The 20,698-nt window shown below is 34.5% G+C and overlaps 3 protein-coding genes across 5 annotated transcripts; 2 read left to right on the top strand and 1 right to left on the bottom strand.

The window, feature by feature from the left end:
- Window positions 1-144: 144 nt before the first annotated feature.
- LOC112048673 (deubiquitinase OTUD6B) lies at window positions 145-2,079 on the top strand. Its single transcript, XM_024086314.2, has one exon. It carries the CDS (start codon window positions 484-486, stop codon window positions 1,345-1,347), a length of 864 nt encoding a protein of 287 aa, XP_023942082.1. The 5' UTR covers window positions 145-483; the 3' UTR covers window positions 1,348-2,079.
- Window positions 2,080-2,488: 409 nt separating this feature from the next.
- On the bottom strand, window positions 2,489-9,734 carry LOC112050057 (lysine--tRNA ligase). Of its 2 annotated transcripts, none has more exons than XM_052891325.1 (8): window positions 9,536-9,734; window positions 8,974-9,346; window positions 8,078-8,329; window positions 7,299-7,691; window positions 6,735-6,917; window positions 6,196-6,356; window positions 4,087-4,327; window positions 2,489-3,362 (listed from the first exon to the last, which is right to left on the bottom strand). In XM_052891325.1, exons 1-8 carry the CDS (start codon window positions 9,568-9,570, stop codon window positions 3,270-3,272), a joined length of 1,731 nt encoding a protein of 576 aa, XP_052747285.1. In that variant the 5' UTR covers window positions 9,571-9,734; the 3' UTR covers window positions 2,489-3,269. The 2 variants fall into 2 exon arrangements, with proteins under 2 accessions (XP_052747285.1, XP_052747284.1); XM_052891324.1 differs by having other exon boundaries at window positions 9,416-9,556.
- Window positions 9,735-11,212: 1,478 nt separating this feature from the next.
- LOC112050046 (protein Mo25) lies at window positions 11,213-18,902 on the top strand. 2 transcript variants are annotated; one of them, XM_024088169.2, is made up of 7 exons: window positions 11,213-11,465; window positions 11,608-11,792; window positions 12,699-12,815; window positions 13,796-13,938; window positions 14,931-15,099; window positions 16,434-16,703; window positions 17,966-18,902. In XM_024088169.2, the coding sequence occupies exons 2-7, from the start codon at window positions 11,664-11,666 to the stop codon at window positions 18,143-18,145; spliced, it is 1,008 nt and encodes a 335-aa protein (XP_023943937.1). In that variant the 5' UTR covers window positions 11,213-11,465; window positions 11,608-11,663; the 3' UTR covers window positions 18,146-18,902. The 2 variants fall into 2 exon arrangements, with proteins under 2 accessions (XP_023943937.1, XP_023943936.1); XM_024088168.2 differs by having other exon boundaries at window positions 11,213-11,379.
- The last annotated feature ends 1,796 nt before the right edge of the window (window positions 18,903-20,698 follow it).

Raw genomic sequence — 20,698 nt, forward strand, 5'->3', positions numbered from 1 at the left:
TTTCTATTGTCTATAATATTAAACTGTAGATGCTTAGACACTATACATGTAACTTGAACTTAGGCCTAGTTCGGACTACTTTAGTATTTTAGTCGAGTACGAACGATTTTTGGGCGGTAAATCCAAAAATTGTTCGTACTCGACTAAAAATACTAAAGTAATCCAAACCAGACGTAAAGACTCAAAACAAACTCGATCCGTAAATTGTAAAACTAGAACTACTGTCTACTTGACGACCTTGAAAAAATTTTGATTGACCTTTGTTTTGTTTTGAATTTGAAGTATTACTAATCTGTGCTATGAATCTGTAGCTGTAGTTTAATAAAAAAAAACTAAATAACATAACCTCAAATAAATAAATTAAAGAATTAAAATTTTTAGAGTATCTTACAATAAAAGTTATGGTGATGTATTAAATTATGACTCTATTCCATTCATAAACCAAATAATAAACCCTACTCTGTTAGTGCGAGTAATATTAAAATGGCAGAGAATAATACCGCAGATGATGAAATAAATCTTTTAGAACAAAGGCATAAAAAGGAAAAGAAGGAGCTGCAGGCTCAAATTCAGGGTTTGAAAAAGACAGCGAAAAATGACAAGACTAAGAAAAAAGAACTTACTGCAGAGATCGTAAGATTAGAATCAGATTTAGAAGAGCGCCATAGAAAAGAAACCGAGGAGTTACAGAATGGTTGCAGCCGCGACTTGGCCGAACCAGAAGGAAGTGATACGGAAATAGACACCGGAGTTACAAAACAAAAGGTCTCGAAAGCACAAAAACGCAGAAACAAAAAGTTGCAACAAGAGAGAGATCGGGAAAAAGAGATAAGTCTGCAAGAACAAGAAAATTTACATGGCCCCAGGAATATGGAAAATCAAGAAATGTCGTCTAGGTTACAAGAAAGGAAGCTAAAGATTTATCCAATACCTTCAGATGGTGATTGTTTGTATAGGGCAGTGGCCCATCAATTAGAAACTAAATATAATATTATTAAATCTATCAATGATTTAAGGAATGATGTGGCGACTTACATTCAGGATAATATAGATGAATTTAAGCAATTTATGTGTCACCCAGACACTGGTATGAGTCTGTCAGAAAGTGAATTTCAGGAGTACTGTAATAAAATAAGAAATACTAAAGAATGGGGTGGTCAAGTAGAGATAAGGGCACTGTCAAATTGTCTCAAGTGCCCTATAACTGTCATACAGGCAGCTGGACCTGTTGCAATAGAACAAGGCACTGAATTTTCAGGCTCTCCCTTGATTATTACATACCATAGACATATGTACAGTTTAGGTGAACACTACAACTCCACTCAAGTTTTAAATGAAGATGATTAATCATAGTTCCTAGTTTTATACATAACTAGCAGAACCTCATGGTTTTACCCACATAGTTCCCATTCCTGTGGGAATATGGGAATAAAATATAGCCCATGTTACTTCCTGATAATGTAGCTTTTTATAGTTAAAAGAATTTTTCAAATCGGCCTAGTATTTTTGAGTTAATTACTAACAAATTATCTTCAATTGCATCATCACTTACCATCAGGTGATCATTGTAGTTAGTCTAGTAGTAGTTAACTTCTAGAGAATTAAAAAAAAAGTTAGTGTCTAGGCAACTTAGATTGTCTCATCTGTCAGGCTTTTTATATTGGAAACAAAGATGAAAAATGCAAACTTATACAAAAGTTCATAATAAATTATGTGATATCATGTTTTTTTTATTCTTGAATAACATTAAAAGTGTAAAGATAATGGTTGCCCTGCTGTTTCACTGTCATAGTTCTAATTCCTCTGGGATTATGTGGATAAAACAATGACATTATATTGTACCCAATAAAATATAATCAGAGTTTCTTGTTGTTAATGCTTTGCAGTTGTGATAGAACTTTAAAACCAATTTAGCAGTTTTGCTGACAATGTGTAACAAACTTTATGAATGGATTTGACAAGACTACTTTTACAAAATTGTTATCCTGTTCAGTGTATCAAACCTTGCTGTTTGTTTAATTAAATGATAAATATTCATTGCCTTTTGTCAATGCATAATCAATAAACAAATACTCTAATCTCATAAGTTTTATTTGTCACATTTGACAAATCAAGCAGATAGCTCATCTGGTTGAATGTGGCTGTTATACAAATACTCCTGCAACCCCTAGTGAGGTACTACTGTAACATAACATAATTTTCTCACTTAATCTTAGAATATGCACTAACCTATCACTGAAAACTGCATCAAAATCCGACTAGTAGATTTGGTTTTGTGCAAACAAAAAAAATATTGCAGTGTTTACTGGTGAGTGGTCATAGCACCTATCTAAGAACATGCACTAATCTAACCTGAATCTATCAGAGTTATTAGAGGCTAGTTATTGCCAGCAAATAATAATAAATTAAACATAAAAGAAATGATTCACAAAAGATTATTTGAAATTATTGTTGTTAAAGAAGAAGAATCCAAAGGAAACAGTTAAAATAAATTTTTCTTTAAATACTTTTATTTAATACAGAATAAAACACAGGTTTCAATCCAATACAAAAATCTACAGTACACTCATGAATTGCACCCAACATTTAAGTACCATACTTCAAAGCAAAGTGACCTCACTACCCAACACACTAAATCAAAAGACAATATAAACAATAAAAAAAGGGTGGTTACAAGAAAATTTTTATTCAAATAAACTCATTTAAGTTAAGTCCTTTTCGTGAAAAAAGTCCCAAAGACGCGGCGCTAATGTCATATTGGCGGTCATATTGTCATTTGTGTAAGGCGCTGTCAATTTTAGTTCACGTTTTAGCCGTGGGATTTCTTTCATGAAAACCTTTAAAGCATAAACAAAAAAATACAACTTTCTTTAGGTGTATTATTGTTATTTATTAGGATTTTGGAAAATAAAAAAAATCAGTGTTATAGTATTTTCCTTAACTCTCAAATTTTTTTATTGTTAATATTAAAAACTACCGGACATCCGCGATTCGTCAACGTAAAACTCTACTTTTCACAAATCCAGCGAGAACCATGGATTTTTTTTAATCAATACGCGCACGACTTCATACCCTCGCAGTCCTCCCCCCGTCGCCCGCATATCATTTGAGTGTGCTATAATTTCAATATATTTTCTGCTAACAATCCTTTCATGTCCATTTCAATAGTCAAGTGTAAAGGTGAGTCACTGTTCTTCAAGTGTTGGTATATTTTGTTGATTTGATGCACTAAGTAGTGGCACTGCCATACTGGTAAAGTGTTCCTACTTTTATTCCCCATTTTGGGCCGGTGGTTCATTTGATTCTTCTTTAAGATGTTTGTTTGGATCATCAGGCTTCATTGCAGGGAACAACAGTACCTCCTAGAAATAAAATATGACATAGTAATTAATAAATAAAATTTTGTAAAAATCATACAATTTACAATAATTATAATTATTATTTATATAATATATGTACTAATATTAAAGAGGTAAAGTTTGTGGTGTAGTAGCGGTAATCTCTGGATATACTAAACCGATTTTTAAAATTTTTATACCACTAGAAAGCCACATTATTTGTGAGTGTCATAGGCTATATTTTATCATCACGGGAAGGCTAACTACGCGGGTTAAATCCGCGGGGCGTCGGTTTCTAGTATAATAAATAAAAGAGAAGAAATATTATAATAAAAGTAAAATTTGGGTGTCTTCACTATGAATAAAATTAACATAGTTTTAGATTGGGAGTCTGGTTGTACCATCTATGTATTTTCCGTATGATGTACAATTAGATCATGATAATGATGGTGACAGACTGCTTAACTCGTTCTCCAATGCTTATGAGTAGCTAGCAAACACTTCATCATCATCATCATCATCATCATCATCATCATCATCATCATCATATCAGCCGATGGACGTCAACTGCAGGACATAAGCCTTTTGTAGGGATTTCCAAACATCAAGATACCATCATAAGATCATTTCTGATTCGATCACGCAAGATAAGAAGATACTCCGAGCATAGCTCGTTCCATCGCCCGCTGTCTGACTCTGAGCCTTCTTATCTATGGGCCTCATAAGAAGGCTCAGACCAAATACTTACTTTAATGTTATTGGAGTCAGTCAAAAACATCGTCAGGCGATCGACTCCCAGCCCCCATCCCCCAGTGGGCGGTAACCCGTACTCCAGGGCGGTGCAGAAGGCTTCGTCCGTGGGTGGCGCCTCGTCATCGCCGGCCGCGCGGTCCTTGGCTTGCTGCTCGAAACGTTCCCTCTGTATCGCCGGATCGTTCAACTCTGTATATGCATTGCATATTTCTTTCTTCATAACAAACAGTTCAAACCTGTGAAATTCAATAAAATATTGTTATCGCCGCGTTGCAACGACTTGCGGTACGGACGGCTTCAGTGTGCTCGTGGCGTTCGAGCCCTCCACATCTCTTGTTGTGTATTTCTTTATGGGTTACTTGGGATAGGCAGGGAGAGTGACTTGAGTGGAAAAGGAGAGTGTTTGTTAACAGTCAAAGGAACCTTTACACACTACACACATAGTTCACAAGTGCGTGACTTCTCTCAAGGTCATTCTCTGCCATTCTAGGGTCTTTTTTTAGTTACAGTTTGATTTGTTAATTTAGTTGTCTTGACAAATGTTGTGAATCATAACCTTTGTTCGACATTAGTTTTCTTATTTTTGTAATCACTCCAGAGTCTTCTAAAAATATCTATACTAATATTATAAATGCGAAAGGTCGAGTAAGTTTGTCCGTCTGTTTCTTTTTCACGGCTAAGCCACAGGACCAATTTGAATGAAATTATAAAGTGAACCTTGAAGCATAACGCTACTTTTTCTTATAAATACACGGATTAAAAAAAAACAGATTTTACGCGAACGAAGTTGCGGGCGTCCGCTAGTATTTAAATTTAAATTTATATGTATAATATCTAAATGATTTAAACTTGTTTTGCATTATTTAATTCAATTTTAATTTTTTTAACAAAATATTTGTCATATCTTTTAAATATGACCAATATTCCCATTCCCCTCCAACTAGTCAGGAAAGACTGTATTAAGAGTGGGTACGACAATAGACCAACGGGGCGGGGATCGAACCACCACCCCTCGGTGTCACTGACTGGTCACTGAGTTTTAGACACTTTAGTCACTAATCCTTTCGTGAGATTCTATTTTTCACAAAATCCACAGGGTCCAGGGATTTTTTCAGAGATAAAAAATAGTTCATTTAAGGTAATTCAGGAGTTAGAAATAAATCAATTCTATTCCAAAATTTTATCCAAATCGGTTCGCGTTCGCGTGACAGTCGCGGAGTGAATGATAAACTAACTAACAAGCATACACACACGTGTGGAAGATTTAGATGAGGTACCAACAACTACTTTGTTCAAAAAACTGTTCTTGTGATAATTTAAAAGATTAAAAAGTCCAATACAGTTTTATAAAACGTACGTACTTAAAGCATGTTCAAAGTCAACAATATGTTATCTAAATATTAACAATTTCTTGAAATATTGTGATAAACTTCGTTTGAATTCGCCATTGTTATCTTAAAATAATAATAACGATATGCAATTTATGTCAAAATGCAGATTTCTTTATCGACTTGCTATCTCTCAATTGTGTGTGTAAAAACTTTAATTTACTTACTATGAATTAAGTTTTATTCAAAATTTTTTGATTATTTACTTTATTCGTAGAAAGAGAATCGACGTGCCACATGGCTACAGGCCCTGGCCCTATATTGGGTTGTTGAAAATTAAATTTTGAATTGTTTTTGCATTATTATTTCAATGTCACGCCATGAAAGTTGCGCGCGTCCCTGAGTAGAAAATAGAGTTGTTTCAGTGATTCATTATTACGAACAATAACGGAATTGTATATTGTGATTGGATAATATTTACATACAGATAAGATAATTGTGCATTTTACAATAATTAGTTAGGTATTCTACTATATTGTTCCCATTAATGATTTCTTATCTTTATGTCTGGGATTTCTAATTATCTCAATTATAAAGCTATATTCATATTATTATGATATCAGATATCTTATTAATTAAAAATTACATAATTATATCAGTATATTCCCGCTTATCTGTAGAACCAAAAGGTGGACTTCCATCTTTTGGTTCTACAGATGAATAAAAAATAAAGATTGATTTAAGATTAAACATTACTTCCAAAAAAGTTGACTTACCTTTCAGTAAGGCCGGGAACCTCCCTGTGGTATTTAGATAAGGGGCTCATAATCTGTGGGTGGTCTAATATGAATGTAGGGTTAATACATTTTTCTTCCAGAAACTCCCCAACCAGTTTATCTAAGAGTCTTGCTGTTGTCCTTGGAGGTGGGCATTCAACCTAAAAAGAAATACATATTGTAATGGTATAGTCAAACCTGATGTTTCAAAAGTGCTCGCATACTTGAAATAAGCAAATATTGAATTTTGAATGATGTTATCATTTAGAAAGCATATTATAAACCATCAATCTAGTACTAACCTAGGACAATAATGAACAATTAAAGACCATACAAAAAAAGTGTCAGCTTGGCAACTTCGTTCGTAACACTCTGATGTTACGCTCGGGGCGGACGGCGTATAGCGATGAATGCAAAACCCACGACTGATGCACTTCACTTCCCCGCACGCACGATTTCACACCCGCGCAGTCTTTCCGCCCGTCACCCGCATATCATGGGAGTGTTATCAACGAACTTGCCAGGCCATAACTTATTACCTGATGTTTCTCACACAGTTGGCTGAGCATAGCGTTTGCCTCAGGAGTGCCTAATTGATCAGCGGGTGGCAGTTTCACTTTGAGTTCCTTTTCCAGAGTGGCAATCATGGGCACCTTAGCAAATGGTGGCGTAAAATCAATTTCTAATTCCTCTCCATCTGGCCCATCTGGATGATATTTTATCTGTGAATCAAGTAGGCCATATCCACTTTAAGGTTCATTTACACGAGCAGCACGTTGCTAATGGCAGCTGGCAACTGCTATCAACGACTGCAGACGGCGGAAGTCGACGGCAGTCGCCGGCAGTTAACGGTAGTCGACTGCAGTCGCCGGCAGTCAACGGTAGTCGATTGCAGTCGGCGACTGCCGACGACTTCCGACAGAGAAAATATGCGAGATGCAGACAGAAACATCATCATTAGCAACTCACTTTTGAGCATGAGTATCTTCTCAGAATGAGAGGCGTTAGATAATGTGTCACAGAAAAGTGAGTGTACACAGAATAGGTCTTAATACCTACTTTAAAATAGACAATAGTACTTAAAAAGATAAAGTTCTGCTTACCTTATAAGTGCCATGGATACTTTTAACCATTCCTGAAAGCAATGACTCAGTTATGGCTATTACATCATTGTAGTCCGCATAAGCCATATAAAACTCACAAGTCGTGAACTCAGGGTTGTGAGTCAGATCAATGCCTTCATTCCTGAACTGTCTCCCAATTTCATAAACACGATCTAAGCCACCTACTACCAGCATTTTGTGATAAAGTTCAGGAGCTATTCTCATGTAGAGGTCCATGTCTAAATCGTTGTGATGTGTGATGAAAGGCTTGGCTGTGGCTCCTCCAGGAATCATGTTCATCATTGGTGTTTCTATCTCCAGAAAGCCCATGTTGTCAAAGAATCGCCTAACATATGAAATAATTTTTGCTCTGGTATAGAATATTTGTCTGACCTGAAATAAAATAATCCCTCACTATCAACCTATATCTTCACAACCATTTTACAATAACATAAAAAAGTAATTAACATGTTAACTCTTTTTTGCTTTCAAATAAGACGTTGTTATTTTAAAACCCATTTTTACTGCTATGAGATAGTTAAATTATGAATAATTGATAAGGTAATTTAAAAGAAAAAGCAATAATAATATTGTTTTCTTTTAAATTCTTAACAAATAAATAATAAATCTTACTATGTATGTATCTGACAGGTTTAAACAGAATAAGTTATTACTATTTACTTACACAATGTTTCATCAGCTTTTTAAACAAAGACTGAACAAGTTTAAAAGGAATGTATATAAATATATCTCATATAGTATACATGAAATTTTAATACCTTGTCATTTAAAATGAGATCCAAATATCTCTTTCTGAATCTTGTTTCCTTGTCCTTAAGACCAAAATGAAGATGCGGCATCATATGCAGACAAGGAGATAACAGTTTGACTGTTTTGGGTACAATAGAAAGTTCTCCCTTCTTGGTTTTGCCTGGATGTCCAACACAGCCGATAATGTCACCTCGTCTTAGTTTCTCAGTGTCTGTGATGAATTTTTCCTCAGATTCATACATCTTGGCATTGGCCATCACCTACAAAAAAAAACCATGATTATTTAACTTTCCTTCAATGGTAATTTACCAACAGACATTACTATAACTTGGTGTTTTATTCTTACTATTTTATTCTACATAACATGACATACATATTATTGTCTAAGAGAGATATGATTTAAAACCAATAAAAATTACCAAATAAATCTTTTAGGGATCTTGAAAAATATTTGAAAAAAGAATTATTTAAAGACTAACAGACATAACAAGGAGTTCTAGTCCAAGTCTTCGTAACTTTGTCCACCTTTAGACCTCCTTATTCCAGCCATGTCGCAAAATCCGTTCTTAGAGGATGTCTACTATCTATAAACTACCTCCCTGCCAAATTCGAGATTTCGTGATGAATGACCTTTCCCATTCATATATTAAGATTAGAAACATTTAGCAGTCCACATAAATGTGAGGCAGCCAGACAGCCGTAGTTTGGACATCTGATATACAAACCATAAAAATTAGTTATCACATGTACTACACTGGTGGGTATGACAAGAGAGAAGAACAGAGGGGGTGGCAAGTACATTCTTTATTCATTAATCAACAGGCAGGTCTCTATAGTACACATATTTCCACTTGGGTAACAGCAGAAGAGGAAAATCTATTTCATGTTGTTTACATTTTCATACCTGAATCTTCACACCTTCACCCCTTAGGTCGTAAAAAATAAGTTTAGCACCAGATTCTCTGATTGAATGGACTCTACCAGCAACAGACACTGAGACGTTTTCTAACACTTCACCACTATCCAAGTTGTTATACTTTTCTATGAACTCCTCCAGTGACGTAGTGACAGTAAACTTATGAGGGTATGGATGATCTTCTTTGGCTCCATTTTTAAGAGCAGCAACTGCTGCTGTTCTAAGTTTATAATATTCGTTTGGACTGATTTCTTCCTCAGCTTTTGCTGATTTTTTCTCAGTAGTTTCAACTGGTTGTTGGGCTACCTTTTCCGCTTTCTCTTTTAACTTCTGTTCGGCTTTCAGCCGTCGTTTTAATTCACTGTAATAGTAAAATTGTATTAAGTCAAATATCTACTGAATCACTGTAACTGTAAGGAATAAAACCAACCGTGAGTTCAGGGCTGAAGAATATTTCATGAATTGTTTTAAGTTTCTCGGGGCCAATACAGGCAAAGCCGTGATACTCCTTGAAAATAGCATATTGGTTGATTTATCACACAATACTCACTTCTTGGATAACTTTTCGCTGGCCGCTTCAGTCATTATGATAAAATATTTGCTTTTTGTAATATTGAGTTAGCTATTAATTGTTACGTGGATCTATACGACACGTTTACAAATCGTGAGCAAGAAAGAATAAATAAAAAGGAAATATTAAACTTTAGAGGTTATAAATTCGACATGACGACATGACTCTAGGGTTGACAGTAGAGTAGACAGTGACAGTTGACAGTTTTGCTTTTGCTAGTTGCTTGTGGTTCTAGTCCATATATAAAAAGTACTCTGTGTTCTAGTCTTTTTGTACCGACATTTTAATACAAAAGATTCGGCTCTTCCTAGCTTTGGCAAGGCAAAAACCGCCAGGCGTCGAATCTTCAGACGAATTGTATAGCGACCTATCATCATCAGCCTTACTTTACAGAAGGTACCCCTAACGTCTAGCGAGGCAGGTTCCTATAATTGGTCTGAGAACGGATGCTATGAAAGCGTCTATTACTTTTTCTTTCTACGAAAAAATGTCTCGTTGGAATTGACAGAACCACAGACTCCTAAGTTAGACATTTGTTTAGTGTTTGCCAATAGTTTTCAAGGTAAATTCCCTTTAATTCGGGAAAACATCTAATTACAACGTTTTTAATATCGTATTAGGTTTTTAAGAACTTAATGACCGTGTTCAATATGTTAATCAAAAAGTAATAAAATAAGTAGACATTATCTCGCTGTCAAGCAACTGAAGCCAAATAATGGCGCCGAGGGTTTATCTGAGTGTGAAGTGTACCTACTGCCAAATATCGGATCGCCATTAATTAATGGCAATCAGTCTTCATAATTACGTGCATCTGTGTGTGTATCGGCATTTACTTATTTATGCGACCTGGTAGAATGGGGCTGCGTCACTTTTTAGTTTAGGAGACGGTGTCTGGACTTTTTATTGCGTCTATGATATTGATTTAATCAGAAATTCACAAGCATTCGTAATAAAGCCCTTTATTTTGAAAGGAGATCATTCACGCTCCATACATTTTTGGGCTCTTTTTTAAGTGCCGGCCAACAAAAAAAAATGGCACGACTCGTTAGAATTAGCCATTTGGAGCAACAGCTGATTTGGCTGAAAAGTTGTAGGGTGGCTCTGAACCCAGTTATACAGGTTCGAACAGTTGGTTCAGATCAAACCTACAACATTTGTGTCATACTAAATATTGCTCGAAATGGTTAGTTCTAATGATACGTACAGTTTTAATTTTCTTAGCGGGTGCTTTTGAAAATCGACAAAATATTAGCTATTACTCCAAATGGCAAGTTCTAACGATTCATGCCATTTTTTTGTTGGCCGGCACTTTTAAAAAGGGCCCAAAATGAATGATCTCCTTTACAAGATAAAAGTAATACAAACATATTATATTATAGTATTATGTACCTAGTTATAAAGTTTCATTGAAATGCCGGTAGGTACCTATTTTATGCGTTTATTTAGAAAGAAATAAAATCTCTTAATTACATAGACGTAGGTTATAAAAATTTCAACTAAAAAGTGACGTACCTCAATTTGGCCGTTCATATAAATGTGCACATAATATGAAGACAGACCGATCATCATTAATTTCCTGTATCTAGCAACACTCGTCACGCATAGATACTCGGCGCCATTGTTATGGTGATTCATTCAGTAGTTTGATAGGACAGCGAGATACCGTCTGCCTATTTTATTAGTCCATGCCCAATTATATCATACTATTGGGAAATCGGTGTATGGTTATGGCAATATTTGTATTGACATCACAGCTGTTCGTGTTCGTTTCGTCTGCCTGTGTTCTGTGTCGCTTGATACAATTTTATTTTATTAATTAGACAGTGAGTGAAATTCTGTTTTCCTAACGATTTACAGGGATTTTAGAGCTACCACTAGATATATTTTCTTTTCCTCAATAGTGTGCCAGGTTGGCTAACGTTCTATAAACATAATCAAATCACACTTATTTCTCTTGCATTCTCATTTTTATTGAACATCAAGTGCATGTACTTGCTGCTGTGATATTGCAATCGTCTGTTTTTGTTGTTGTATGTAGCCGTATATTGCAGGTGCAATCTTATGTAGGATCGTTACGAAGCTCGTAAGCGAAAGTAACTCAAATACTATGCCTCTTTTTGGTAAGTCTCAGAAGAGCCCTGCGGAGTTAGTGCGATCTTTGAAAGATGCTGTAACTGCGCTAGAAAGAGGCGATAAGAAAGCAGAGAAGGCTCAAGAGGATGTCAGCAAGAATTTGGTAAGTAATACTAACTATGATTTTGGCACCATACAGTATATTTTTGACAGATCTTAATGTAACATAATTTTATTTACAAAAAAAATATGTGATGTGATTTTTACATATGTTTGATTAGTATTTCTATGGATAACAAAAAATCTAAATATAAATCCATTGTCATACTTCTTATAAGAGTACATTGTCATGCGAAATTAAATTTATAAACTAAAGGTAAATTTCTTTATTGTGTTAATGTTGATTTCAGAACCCAATATTATTAAACCTTTTATTACATTTTTATCAAGTCATATATTAAGATTTATATATTATTCTACAGTAGCACAGATTAATCAATAATTAATAGGCTGCTAGACTGTATGAAACAAGCCATTCCAAATACAAAATTCAAACACGAATACATTCTCGAGTCAGCATCGCATCAGAAATTTTCACTAACTATTTTAAAAACTGTTCACAAAAACAAAACAAACAAGATGGAGTATTTTTTTTTATAGTAAATAATGATTACAATATTAATTTATGTAAATATTGTTAGTGTTAAATTTTTAAATACAAAATTATGAACATGTGCATCAGTATGCACGCACAGTCATGCAGATGCATGCAGTCTGTCCACCCGTTGCCCGCATATCATGGGAGTGTTATTAACAAACTTGCCAGACTATAGTTAGTTGGAACAAGTGTTTGGAAAATGCAATGGACTTTAACACTTTTGCTGCAGCACTGATTTTTTGTACTTACCTCTGGTGTGGTATGATGTCCATCGACCTCGTAACTCTTGAACATCCAAGACGTACAAGGTCAATTGACCTCGTAGCACAGCAAACGTGTTAAATGAAATGGAATTGAAAGTCCTTTGTCAAGTGATAATGATAAAATTAAATGTGAACTTCTTTGGTACAGGTATTGATCAAGAATATGCTGTACGGTACATCTGACACTGAACCGCAAACTGATATCATAGTAGCTCAGCTGGCACAGGAGTTGTACAACACTAATCTCCTGCTTCTACTCATTCAAGTAATATATTTCTGTTTAATTTAATGTGAGTGTCAGAGTGTTCATTTGGATGTGTGAGAAACTATTTAAAATGTTATTGAAACAAATATGTTGTTGTAAATAATATTGAAATAGATAAATTACTTAACACTTTTGCTGCGGCACTGATTTTTGTGTACTTTTTCTGGTGCCGTACAAGGTACTTTGAACTCATACTAAAACTATATAGTGCGGAACGAGGTCCATTGACCTCATAATTCTTGGACACGCTAGACAAACGAGGTCAATTGACCTCGTACCTCTGCAAACTAGTTAACTCAAGTGGATTTGTCCGAAAAAAAAACAGAAACATTGTGAGTTAAGATCAATTTAGGGTTTTATGTTCTTTGTATAGACTCAGGTTTGGGCTGGTTTTGGCTACCATTAAACTGATATTAAGAAGCAACAAATTTGTAGCATTCAGCAATTTTACATTTACAGTAAATAAATAATTTTTCTTTTAAGATATAACAATAGAGCAAAGTTCAAGATATACTTTTTCCTACTTTGAACTACTTTTTTTTACTTTGAAGAAATTTAATTACAATGTTAATTTACAATTTACTCAGATTGTCAGTAAGTTATTGTCCAAATCTACCAAATTTAAATTGTGTTAAATTAACACAGTTCTTCTACACAAGGAAAACTTAATCAGGTTTCTGTTTCTCCTATAAATTAAATTAATTTGACAGTTGAAAAGTATAATATGTGCTAAGGAGGAGGATTTATTTATTATTCAAAATTTTAATTACAAATGTTACTAAATTAAAGTAATCATGTATAATTGTAATATTTTATTATGGCACTTAGTGTAGTTTGGAATGTTTTGTGTATAGACCCACATTGCTTGTGGATAATCCTTTTTTTTCCAGAATTTGGCTATTACAGTGCTGTATATTGGGATACCCTCAGCATAATTTGGACAATGTTACATTTTATAACAAAGTATAATTTCTGTTTAGAATTTGAACCGCATTGACTTTGAAGGAAAAAAGGATGTGGCCCAAGTGTTCAACAATGTTCTTAGACGTCAAATTGGCACCCGGTCCCCGACTGTTGAGTACATATGTACGAAACCGGAGATTTTATTCACCTTAATGTCTGGGTAAGACTCAATATAACTATATATTCTGTACTTTATTTACTGAAATTAATAGAGATAATTATTACATTGCAAATTCTAATACAATGTTGACAACAACATCTCCAATGGATTCTCTAGTTTCTGAAACCTTGGAACATATTAAAATAAATTAAACAGGGGTTTTTTTAATCAGACTTTTTTTTGTCATTGGTGTATGCAGTTTGGTTTTAACTTCCTTGACTTTTTCATATACTTAAATGTAACTTTTTATAATGTACATAATTTCAAATAAATGAAATATATTGTGACCTCAATGCATTTAATTTAAATGTATTTGTAATAAGTCACTATCCAGTTAGACAACTGTTCAAGGGAGTAAAAAAGGTGGTAAACCCAAGATTAGAAAAACATTAGAACTATGGACTGTGTGTGTTGTAAAAACAAACATGTTAATTAATGAATATCCATACTAATAATATAAATGTTAGTCCTTCCGTCTGTTTGTGTATTTACATGGATGAACCGCTGATATTAATGGCTTTTGGTATATAGAGATAAATTGGACCTTGAAACAGAAAATACGCTTCTTTTCATTCTGTATTTATAATCCATTTCCTGTGAGCTTTGTGAAAAAAAATTCAAGTAAGGGGTGTCCATTAATATTATCAATGTGAAATTCTGTTACCGTTTATGAGTTTTATGTTAATAATATGAATTTTCACATAGAGATAGAACCTTGTCCCAGAAAAATAAAAATCCGGTGCGCGAAATTTATTATTATTGTTTTTTTACATGTTACTAGCAGTTAGGGATCCGTAGAACATTTTGTACAACTGATTACTATTTTTAATTTTTTTATTTACGAAAATTCATCGTCACATCGAGATGAAGCTACTCACGAAAAATTACTTAATAGTAATCAGTTGTACAAAATGTTCTACGGATCCCTGACTACTAGTAACATGTAACTAATACAGCGGTAAACATTTAATGTAATCAACATTTCCTTACAGATACGAGCATCAGGAAATAGCTTCAAACTGTGGCACAATGTTGCGGGAGTGCGCCAGATATGAAGCCTTAGCTAAGATAATGTTGTATTCAGATGATTTTTACAATTTCTTTCGTTATGTAGAAGTATCAACTTTTGATATTGCCTCAGATGCCTTTTCTACTTTTAAGGTTGGTTTATTATTAATATAATATATACTTTATTCCATATATAGATAGCCCAGTGGATATGACCTCTGCCGCCAATTCCGGAGGGTGTGGGTGCGAATCTGGTCCGGGGCATGCACCTCCAACTTTTCAGTTGTGTGCATTTTAGAAATTAAATATGACGTGTCTCAAACGGTTAAGGAAACGCATCGTGAGGAAACCTGCATACCAGAGAATTTTCTTTATTCTCTGCGTGTGTGAAGTCTGCCAATCCAAATTGGGCCAGCGTGGTGGACTATTGGCCTAACCTCTCTCATTCTGGGAGCAGACTCGAGCTCAGTAGTGAGCCGAATATGGGTTGATTATGATATTATTCTATCATTTAGCTATAATTTTATTAAAATTAACCTTTTGATAACCAACATTTTATTACTATATATGTTAGGTATAACTTATATTATTACTACTAAAAAATCCTGATTTCAGTTTTCCTTATAAATTGTAGTAGAGAATAAATAGTATAAATCTTAGGTTTAAAATATATGACATTTTCAAGAGATCCCAATTTGCATTTGCAGTTAAAAAGTTGTGTATTTTTTAATACACGCGTAGGCGTAGATACTATAGCCGATAAATTAAGTAGGTACATTCGTAAATGAAATGAAATGAAAATTTATTATTTATAGTTTTACAGTCACTGATGTGGCTGAGACCTTCTTTTAAGTAAAAACCTGTGTCAGAAGGTCTCGTAAAATATAATCATTACGTAAAATATATTCATAAATTTAATAGTTAATTTTTAGTTTCACTTGATAAGGTATGAGGAAAAACAACGTACGTTATATTTACAAATTAACTTTGCTTGCATACAAGCAGTGGCGTAGCGTGTGTTTGGGGGGTCCAGTATCAAAATTAGTTAAGGGCCCAATAGACAAAACCGAAAATTCTCAAATAGTTCCCAATAGTTACAATATTTTACATAGTATTGATGAGTTAAGAGGGTTAGGTTTACATTTTGGTTGATTATTTTTTTTCATAATGCATCAGAATAAGCGGGTTACATTGTGTGTTGGATTACATTTTACTAATATTTGCTTTGACAGGTAAGGGGCCTCTCCTCTCTTTACAAGCACTTTTGAAATGTCAAGTTATGTGATGATTTGTCATGATTTGAAAAGTCAAGTTATGTCATGAGTCCGGGGGGCCCGTATCAATCATACGCCCCTGTATACAAGTAGTAAATGAAGTTCTCCAAACCGGTGGTAGAATCTTTACAAATAGTCAATCGAAGTGTGAAGAAGTGAAATAAATGATTTTTGATTTGATTTAATTGATTTAGATTCACATTTCTGTTCCAGGAATTATTGACTCGTCACAAAATGCTGTGCGCCGAGTTTTTAGAAGCCAATTACGATAAGGTGTTTAGCCATTATCAACGATTATTGAACTCGGAAAACTACGTGACTCGACGGCAGAGTCTCAAGTTGTTAGGAGAATTGCTACTCGATCGACACAACTTCTCTATAATGACGCGCTACATCACAAACCCCGACAACCTGAAGCTGATGATGAATATGTTAAAGGAGAAATCACGCAATATACAGTTCGAGGCGTTTCACGTTTTTAAGGTAATTTGAAACATTTTATGAAACCTATTAGTTAAAGATTGACAAATGGTCACATTTTTGTTATTTTACAAAACAAGGCGTAAAATTATTATTTTGTCATTTTTGGTAAATTGATTTTTAAAATGGTTAATATTTAAATAATCAAACGTTACTTTCAGATGACAAAAATGTTGATTAGTTAAAATGTTATGCTGGTTGCAAGCTATAAGACGTTCGCTGCGGTACGAGGTCAATTGACCTCGTAAGTATAGCTTCTTTAAAAGTTACGAGGTCGACGGACCTCGTACCACACCACAAAGTTATAGTACGAGGTCAAAAAACCTCGTAACGCACCAGAGTACAGAAAAATCAGTGCCGCAGCGAACGTGTTAAATAAAGTTTATAGTTGGTATTACTGTTTAATATTTACTTACTTTATATCAGGAGTCTTTGTTGGGCCACCGCTCCACAGACTCTCCTACAGTAAAGGGTGATTTGTAGCTGATATCCACCAGACTAGTCTAATTCTGGTTTTTAAGTTTAGTGTGATAATGATTCATACTGTACCATGAGTTCATCATAATGATCGGGTCGGTCAGCTGTGATTTCAATAATGACTTTCATAACCCAGGCCTCGAACCTGAGACCTCAGTACGTATAAATAAAATATTGAAATGTCTGTCGGTGATTTCAAAATAACTGTCTTTTCAAGTGCTAAGCTATTTACACAATACAAAAACAATAAAGCTTTTTTAAATTTCCAAGTCTTTCTGTTTGTCCGGGCTAATCTTCGGAACACTGATCAGATTTTAATGGGACTTTAACTGACAAAGATAGAGGCTATAGAGCAACATATAGGTAACTATCATCCCGAAAAAATACATGGTTCCCGAGGGATTTGTGTAAAATATAATTTCACGCGTATATACGAAGTCTTATATCATATCCCAATTATCATCAATGAAATTGCCAAGCTATCTTGGCAAGTTCATTGATGACACTCCCATGATATGCGGGCGACGGGAGGGGAAGGACTGGGCGAGTATGAGGATATGCGCGAGGGGCAGGGGGAAGGATTGCGCTGGTATGAGGACGTTGCCGAGGGGCAGGGGGAAGGACTGCGCGGATATGAAGTCGTGCGCGCGGGGCATCGCTATCCCCCACCCGGCCCGCGCGGACCATCGGGATTGTTACAAACGAATTTGCCAAATATGAATTACAATATTTTTGTTTCTGTTCAGTTGCTTACAACTTTATTTACAAACGAAACTGTTACTTTGCAGGTGTTTGTAGCCAATCCAAATAAACCAAAACCAATTCTGGACATTCTGTTAAGGAATCAAGACAAGTTGGTGGACTTCCTCACAAAGTTCCACACGGATCGCTCCGAAGACGAACAGTTCAATGACGAGAAAGCTTATCTAATAAAGCAAATCAAAGAGCTCAAGCCATTAGAACACTAACATTTATTTTATTGCATTTTATTAAATTCGCCACTTCCTCCTCAAAAGAAGTTAGTTATAGATGCTATTATATTTAAACGCTTCTAAGTCACCAGAGGGTATAGTATCGCGCTGAGATAGGTCAAGTCGCAACAAGAAAACAAAACAAACTGTAACGCCTCTGCCAAACGGGTAACAAGAATCGAACTTGTTACAAGTACCGAATATGTAACAAGCACCGAACATGTAACAAGTACCGAACATGTAACAAGTATCGAATATGTAACAAATATCGAACATGTAACAAGTATCGAACATGTAACAAGTATCAAACATGTAACAAGTATCGAACATGTAACAAGTATCGAACATGTAACAAGTATCGAACATGTAACAAGTATCAAACATGTAACAAGTATCAAACATGTAACAAGTATCAAACATGTAACAAGTTTCGAACATGTACTAGTACCGGACTCGTAATAAGTGCCCAACTGTAACAAGTACCGAACTTGTAACAAGAACCGAATATGTAACAATTACCGAAATTGTAACAAGTACCGAACATGTAACAAGTATCGAACATGTAACAAGTATCGAACATGTAACAAGTATCGAACAATTATTACCAAACAGGCACCGAACAATAACGCTGTTCCATTAACAATCTTGTGGCGTTGACAGAACTCCGCTCGGGAGATCGGACTTGTATGGGGAGGCGTGCGGCTGTGCAATTTTAAAACCTAGTAAGTAACATTTTCTAAAAAAAAAAAAACAATCGTGTTTATAGAGTACGGTTCTTTTTTAGAATTAGAACTTGTTTTCTAAAGTATAATAATATAAGTAAACCAATGAATATACAAACAGATCTTCCATATCTATAATATCAGTAATTATATAGTTCTTTATTAATATTCTAGATAAAACTGCGGTTACGTTCGAGAAAATATTATTCATAAATAATTAAAAATAAAACAGAAAATACACATTACAAATTGACTCTGATATTATAAACGCGACATTAACAGATCTAGGTACGTCCTACACACTTTTGAGCTTCCCTTCTAAAATTTGATTAATGTCAGATGCTACGTTTTGAAATAGCACAGCCGTGTAGTTCTAGTGGATTTTACATTCGGTCTGTGATGAGTCTGGGAATGAGTGTGTTTGTGCTACGAGCAAATTGAATTTTTTTTAAATAAATATTTGTAGGAATTAGTGTTATTTTAATGGTTTCACTTATATCTTTTGTAAGTTGTTAAAACCACATTTTTTAGCTTTTATGACCAGTTTAGTGGCAGTTCCTAAGTCACAATGGAAACGTCTCTTTACTTATAACATTAGCCTATGAAATATTATTGAATATCACAACAGAATTGAAATTCGGAAAGTCGAGATCTAAAGACTTGTAAATATGACTTCTTATTTTTGTTTGTTTTGTACTCACATTATTATCAGAAGTATAGATTGTTGAATATGAAGGAAATATATTTTATATATTGTCAGTATTGATTATTTATTACGATAGTAATATTGTTCCATATTTTCTGTATAATTGTATATCATTATTATTTTGATAACGTTTGCAAGTGTTTCATACATTGTAATAGTATTTGCAAACTTTTCACCATTTGTATGTATTGTCAAAAATTTTGTTGTCTCATATTTTTGTTTTATGGTTCATAAATGCAATTACATTTTTGAAACGGAATAAAATATTTGTATCATTATTGTTTTGTTTTATTTCATATACATTCTACTCTACGAGTCAGATCATGAAAAGGTAGATAGTTAGGTACCTACTTCCTTTTACAAGCTACAAAATCTACGTAAAAGTCCATCTAAATTATTTGATTCACTAGCGGACGCTCACGATATTGTCCATGAGAAAATCAACGTTTTACTTCGATATTGTACTTGAAATAGGTACAGTAAGTTGTCCTTAAAATATACCCAGATATAAATCCATTGAGAACTTTCCTGATTGCAGGGAAAAGTCTCCCACCATCTCGATCAATCTAAAATTGTAGGGCATTAGTTGACCTTTGGTAGGTACTAAGTACATTTGTATATTTTAATAGAGTTCAGTGACATTATGGCATTGATTAAGTCGCCTTTGCGGTTGCCGTGAACTACGTCTATACCTTGTATTATTATAATACTAACGGACGCCGGCGACTTCGTCCGTCCTTAGACCGCTTTAATCCAGCCCTTACAGTAATATCGCTGTAAAAATGGAGTAACTTCTCCTGTTTTCCCAACATCACTGCTCTGCTTCTATCGTAGCGTGATCAAAATTATACTATAACCTGCCTTAGTTTAAGTTTCCTTAAAATATGTCGAGTAGGTACTTTTTGTTTCTATAACGATCATACAGACCGACAAAAATTTTACTGATTGCATTTTTGGCATCAGTATCGATCACTAATCACCCCCTGATGGTTATTTTGGAAACATGTTGCATGTACAGAATTTATATTCTCTATAAGATTTATTATAAGTATATCTAGATATTATGTAAAGTAGCTGACCCGGTAATCGATGTTCTGATATACGGTCGTACAAAATACGCTA

This window comes from Bicyclus anynana, chromosome 3 (genome assembly GCF_947172395.1).
Source record: "Bicyclus anynana chromosome 3, ilBicAnyn1.1, whole genome shotgun sequence".
In the NCBI taxonomy this organism is placed as follows: domain Eukaryota; kingdom Metazoa; phylum Arthropoda; class Insecta; order Lepidoptera; family Nymphalidae; genus Bicyclus; species Bicyclus anynana.

What these genes read in the sequence shown, in the direction of transcription:
- LOC112048673 (XM_024086314.2), top strand. Translation starts at nt 484, where the DNA reads ATGGCAGAGAATAATACCGCAGATGATGAAATAAATCTTTTAGAACAA.
- LOC112050057 (XM_052891324.1), bottom strand. Translation starts at nt 9,507, where the DNA reads ATGCTATTTTCAAGGAGTATCACGGCTTTGCCTGTATTGGCCCCGAGA. An exon ending in TCTTCAGCCCTGAACTCACG is followed by an intron (nt 9,347 to 9,415) that starts GTTGGTTTTATT and finishes TTACTATTACAG; the next exon opens with TGAATTAAAACGACGGCTGA. An exon ending in ATCTCATTTTAAATGACAAG is followed by an intron (nt 7,692 to 8,077) that starts GTATTAAAATTT and finishes ATTTTATTTCAG; the next exon opens with GTCAGACAAATATTCTATAC.
- LOC112050046 (XM_024088169.2), top strand. Translation starts at nt 11,664, where the DNA reads ATGCCTCTTTTTGGTAAGTCTCAGAAGAGCCCTGCGGAGTTAGTGCGA. An exon ending in TTATTCACCTTAATGTCTGG is followed by an intron (nt 13,939 to 14,930) that starts GTAAGACTCAAT and finishes ATTTCCTTACAG; the next exon opens with ATACGAGCATCAGGAAATAG. An exon ending in ATGCCTTTTCTACTTTTAAG is followed by an intron (nt 15,100 to 16,433) that starts GTTGGTTTATTA and finishes TTTCTGTTCCAG; the next exon opens with GAATTATTGACTCGTCACAA.